Source organism: Musca autumnalis, unplaced genomic scaffold, assembly GCF_047663935.1.
Source record: "Musca autumnalis isolate F117 unplaced genomic scaffold, ASM4766393v1 scaffold_5, whole genome shotgun sequence".
NCBI classification, from domain to species: Eukaryota; Metazoa; Arthropoda; class Insecta; order Diptera; family Muscidae; genus Musca; species Musca autumnalis.
In genome coordinates this window covers 161,353,433-161,358,902 of record NW_027412088.1, presented here as the reverse complement: position 1 = coordinate 161,358,902, position 5,470 = coordinate 161,353,433, and the positions used below count along the sequence as shown (strand labels likewise).

At 34.8% G+C, this 5,470-nt stretch overlaps 1 protein-coding gene across 2 annotated transcripts; it reads right to left on the bottom strand.

The window, feature by feature from the left end:
- Nucleotides 1-353: 353 nt before the first annotated feature.
- Nucleotides 354-4,284, bottom strand: LOC141406810 (uncharacterized). Of its 2 annotated transcripts, none has more exons than XM_073992859.1 (4): nt 4,081-4,284; nt 821-961; nt 540-761; nt 354-466 (listed from the first exon to the last, which is right to left on the bottom strand). In XM_073992859.1, the coding sequence occupies exons 1-3, from the start codon at nt 4,185-4,187 to the stop codon at nt 578-580; spliced, it is 432 nt and encodes a 143-aa protein (XP_073848960.1). In that variant the 5' UTR covers nt 4,188-4,284; the 3' UTR covers nt 354-466; nt 540-577. The 2 variants fall into 2 exon arrangements, with proteins under 2 accessions (XP_073848960.1, XP_073848961.1); XM_073992860.1 differs by lacking the exon at nt 354-466 and having other exon boundaries at nt 473-761; nt 4,081-4,162; nt 4,222-4,256.
- Between the last annotated feature and the right edge of the window lie 1,186 nt (nt 4,285-5,470).

The window sequence follows — 5,470 nt, the reverse complement described above, 5'->3', positions numbered from 1 at the left end:
ATGGCCTGCATATAACGGTAAATGATTCAGGCATGCAGAAGTTTTTATCGACCTTTTCGGTTCAAGTTTGATGATATTGGTAATTAGGATTCCCAGTGGTCGCCACAAATTGTGGTCAATGGTATGAAAGTACAGAAAAAATAATTATTTCATTTTCTTTCCTGGTGGAGGGTATACAAAGTTTGAGGAAATCGGTTTTATGCCACAATTTATTTTTTAATCGTCAATTAGTCAAGCGTCTCCGCCGTTGTGTACCAGAAAGTGATTTCCTTTGAGCAAACTCAAATCTCACATTACAATATATGGTCCACGAAGCCTTTTGACAATTGTTCCTTCATCGCCCCTCTCGAAACAACAAGACCAGCTGGGAAATCTTGGGAATGTTTAATTCAAGACTACGCCATCCTCCCTCTTATTATCAAAAGATGAAGTCATTCGAAGAAGTTAAGATCAAAAAGTTTTTCCTCTATAACGAATTTTATTTTGCATCAACATTTAGAAGAATAATTTATTCAGAATATAATACTTTCAATTCAAACCTTCTATAAAAATCAATTTCCCGAAACTGTGGCCCTGGTTATTCTTCATAATAGTCTCCATATATTCTGCCACTTCGTGTAAATCTGGACACATATGGTTGCAATGGCGTACTGATATGGTTGTTATTCTCTTGCTCGACATACTGTCGTGTTGTTTGCAAGACATTGTGAAATATTTCGTGGTCCCGATAACTTGCACCGGGACGACGTTGTTGAGGTGCCCTGTAAAAAAGAGAATTACAATATATTTTACTCTAGTTTCGAATCTGTTACAATTTTACCTCTGATTTGCAATTTGCATTTCATGGCGCCTTCTTCTGCTCTCCCTAATTCGTTTATAATCATATAAGTAGTAGCAAAGGCAACTTGTCAAGAGAATTCCAAGAATTGTATAGACCAGCCAGTCGTAATTTAGAAGGAAACTGTAATGGGAGATAAATGTTAATAACAACAAGTAATAACGGCGTTAAGTTCGGCAGGGCCGAACTTTTAAAATCCTTCACCACGAGTTGTATTGAAGTAAAAGGGGACAATTACACATTTTTCAGATGTAATTCGAAACATTCCAGTTGTAGTTCGTAACATTTCATTTGTAATTCGATTATTCCATTTGTAATTCGAAGAAATTTAATTTCTTTTCGAGAATTTCATTTGTAATTCGAATTATTCTATTTATAATTCGATTTATTCCATTTGTAATTCGAATTATTTTATTTGTAATTCGAATTTTTTTATTTGTAATTCGAATTATTCCATTTGCAATTGAAACAAAAAAATTAAAAAAATGTTGGTGCACAAATGAAATGTTTCGAATTACAAATGGAATAATTCGAATTACAAATGAAATAACTCGAATTACAAATAGAATAATTCAAATTACAAATTGGATAATTCGAATTACAAATGGAATAATTCGAATTACAATTAAAATTTCGAAATTTTCGAAAGTTTCTAATTACAAATAAAATGTTAAGAACTACAAATGGAATTCTCGAATTACAAATAAAATGATTCGAATTACATCTGAAAAAGGTGTAGTTTCCTATCGTATATGAAAGTACTAAGCTCTACTACTAAGCTCACGTCAAGGCTTATTCCTAGGTGAAATGGAATCTGCTAACTGGTGCCGTTCTATGGATGCTGTATAAAAACTTGGACTTGTACTGATAAATTTCTGGGGGAGAGTTTTGCAGTCCAAAGCGGTCGAAATGTAAAATTCCAGCCATTTCGGTGTGAAAATGAGGTACCATCCTATAGAGGCTATATCAAAATGTGGAACTGCACAGACAAATTTCTGGAGGAAAGTTTTGCAGTCCAAAGAGGTCAAAATACAAAATTCCAGTCATTTCGGTGTGCAAATGAAGCTAAAACTTTCAACATAGGAGGTTATTTCATAACGTGGACTTGTACAGACAAATTTTTGAGAGGAAAGTTTTTCAGCCCAAAGAGGACTAAATACAAAATTCCACCTAATTCGATGTGAAAATGAAAGATTAAACCTTCACCATACCAAAAATCGAGTGGTACCGTCCTATGAAGGTTTTATCAAAACGTGGACTTATACTGACAAATTTCTGGAGATAAGTTTTGGGGCCCAAAGAAGAATATGGGGACTACATCAGAGCACCTTAGGAGAATAGAAACTTTTGTACCGAATTGTAAAACTCTAGGTTAAATATTACAAGCTGAATCTTGATTTCAACGGACAGACAGACTAACATGGTCATTTTTGCTGATCAAAAAATCCTGCGCTATGACATATTATAAACTGAAATGAAATATTGAGCGATAATGTTATATGGGGGGAGAAGATTTTTTTGACCACCGAGGCCCCTTTAATGCTAAATTAAAGCCAGACGGAGAATTAAAAACATTCTTCAAAATACCTGAAATCAGGCAGTACAGGACCTAGGTCCACAATTTTTGATGGAGAAGTAATTTGACCACTTCAAACCCTAAATACCAAATAGTAACTAATTTGGGGTGATACCTTCATATAGGAGGATATTGCAAGATGAGGATCTACCTCCACAATTTTTGGTATATAAGCTATTTCTCCACTGGGAACCACAAATGCTAAATTACATCTAATTTGGCCAGAAAATGTCAATAAAATTGTCAAGGTCTTAGAAGTCGTCCTGTATCATTATGTGGGGGCTATACCCAAATGTTGGTCTAAGACCACAATTTTTTAACGGAGAAATCTGTTGATCACTGATAACCATAAATGCCAAATTACAGCCACTTTATGCCAAAAATGTAGATGTAAACATTCAAATACCTGAAAAAAATTCGGGCGGTTCCGTTATATGGAGGCTATTGTAAAACGTGGACCTAGATCTACAATTTTTTATGAAGAAGTTTGTTCACCGTTGGTGGCTGGCAAATCAGCTAATTTGATCTGAAAGTATAACTAAGAACTCCTAACAGTTAATACTGACCTATAACTGACGTGGGCCTATATCTGCTATATATGCCAAATTTGGGCCGATAAAAACCACAAAATATGTACCTGAAATCGGTTTGTATCGTCATATAGGGGCTATACCAAAACGTACGCCGATATTGCCCATCTTCGAACTTGTCCTGCCGGCAAACAAAAGAAGAATCTGTGGAAAAAACGGACGAACATGCATCGACTCAAAATTGTACCCAAGTGTATGACGATATTGCCCATCTTCGAACTTGGCCTCTCTGCAAACAAACGAAGAATCTGTGCAAAAAAAAATGACGATCACGCAGAATTTTACCCTTATAGGGCCATTATCGAGAGAAATGGAGTTATAAAAATCACCACAAAGACAGCAACTTTAGGGTGACAGGTGAATAAAGAAGTGGTCCTATATATTTGGATATTCGATAGTTATTCGATAGTTAGTTATTGTGCCATCATCCATTTTAGTTGGTACCCTAGGGTTCATCATGCCAGGGAACATGATATGCCCACTAACAAAATTATATCGTTGTAATCAAAAAGTACTACCTGTGATGAAATTGGATATTTATTTCCTAAATTTTCGTGATAATCCGGCATTGTAGTTGGTGCCGCTAGGGGTTGTTCGTAATTTTCTCAGGATAAAATTAACTTGTACTCGAAAAAAGAGTATCGTTGCAAAAAGGACTGCGAGGACAAACAATTTCAAAACGATGTCCTTAAACTGCACTTTTGAACACTGGACAAAATATTACGAGGTACAAACTTTGGACCAAATCAGTTAATACGTCCAAGAGTTATCCTAGTCAGACAGATGAATGGACAGAGCTGAATATACCATAATTTCCGTGAAAGGGATTTCATTCAAACATAATAAAAACCCTTCCCAAAACCATTATTTCTATGAGTCACGTTTTGGTCGTATCGAAGTCTATATACCCTCGTTATCCTAATGGCTGAGGATATAAACACCGATTTTGTAACCATACGGACATCCAACGGATATACATGCGTTCTTAATTGAAAATTCTTGATCTCACATAATGTATTTAAGGCGCTACTTCATACAACTCATTCTTTATGAGGTAGAAACTCCATCGAACTTACCTTTTAAATTTGTCATTTGCTATATTCAAGATGTTCGATGTTGTATCCATATACGTTTTCACATTTCTCGATAGCTCACGATCTTGTATAGGTCCAAAGATCAGCATATTTTTTATATTTTTTTAAAAGGATTTTACTTACTAACGCGATCGAATTGCTATATAAAATATATCGTGATTAATTTTTGTAAATTGTTTAGCCGAAGAGAATTTAATGTTTATTTTTTTTTTCAAAAATAGAAAATAAAACCAATCAAAATTCAATGTTGTCAATCAAGGCATATTTATATAAGGTAGATGCATGAATTACAACAACTAATAAATTTACAAAAACATCATTGTTGTTATTGAAAATCTTATTTGAACGCACACGCAACACACAGAGTAATAAGTTTGGTCTTCAAAGAAAGTATTGAACAATAGTCGTTCTAAAAATATTCTCCGGAAAAACATTAATACGTTTTGAAAATCCTCTAAAATGGAACAAATGTGAATCAAAATGTAAATATAAAACATTCAGAACTGTCGTAGGACATTTTTATTACACGTTTACCCCCCGTTTACACATGCAAGTGACAGTTCGAAAAATACCAATACACTCACACATATTCACTGCCACACCAACTAACAACCTCACTGCCGACAAAATTTCCTTGTCAGTAATCAATGTAATGTGCTTTGAAAGTAACTTCAATTTTTTCCGAACGTTTACACATGCAAGTGTCAGTTCGAAAAAATTGAAGTTTCGACTATAATATGTATACACAACTGTCTGCAAGTTACTTGCATGTGTAATCCTTTGGTTAGGTTGCAACGAAGTATTTTATGGTAGTCTTGTGCCAGACTATGAAAATTTTCATGAAAATGTTTTGAGCTTATGGGTAAGAAGGGAGAAAGGGAGCTCCTTCACCTCCTTTCTCTCCTAAAAACTAAAATATTTTTATGTGTTATTTTCAGTGTCTGGCACAAGAGGTAGCAAATTTCGAAGTTTCATGAGTAGACCCTATTACATTTTGAAAACCAAATTTACAAAAAAGTAAAAATACTGCTGATTATCATCTTCTATAAATGTGCCTTCTATAATGTGCCTTGTATAGACTGAAAGTTTCCCCCTAAGGGGCTTACCTAAGCAAATGCGTGTGCGTTATTCAAAAAATTAAATACATGTACAGTTCGTCAAGGAATTGGTTGTTTGATTAGAGATAAAAATGTCGGTTTTTTCAAAAATTTGTCGGTCGACCAAAACGTGAACCTATGCAGATATCCGCCACTAAATCGACGGCCACTCTGTTCACCACATGGATAGTATAGAAGAGAGTTGAATATCAGGGTCGATGGTAGCAGAATTCCGACCACAAACTGCCCCAAAATTCTAGGGGTCACATTCGACA

Coding starts and splice junctions, on each gene's coding strand:
- LOC141406810 (XM_073992859.1), bottom strand. CDS start 4,187: ATGCTGATCTTTGGACCTATACAAGATCGTGAGCTATCGAGAAATGTG. Junction 962..4,080: donor GCAAATGACAAATTTAAAAG/GTAAGTTCGATG, acceptor CTCCCATTACAG/TTTCCTTCTAAATTACGACT. Junction 762..820: donor ATGCAAATTGCAAATCAGAG/GTAAAATTGTAA, acceptor TCTTTTTTACAG/GGCACCTCAACAACGTCGTC.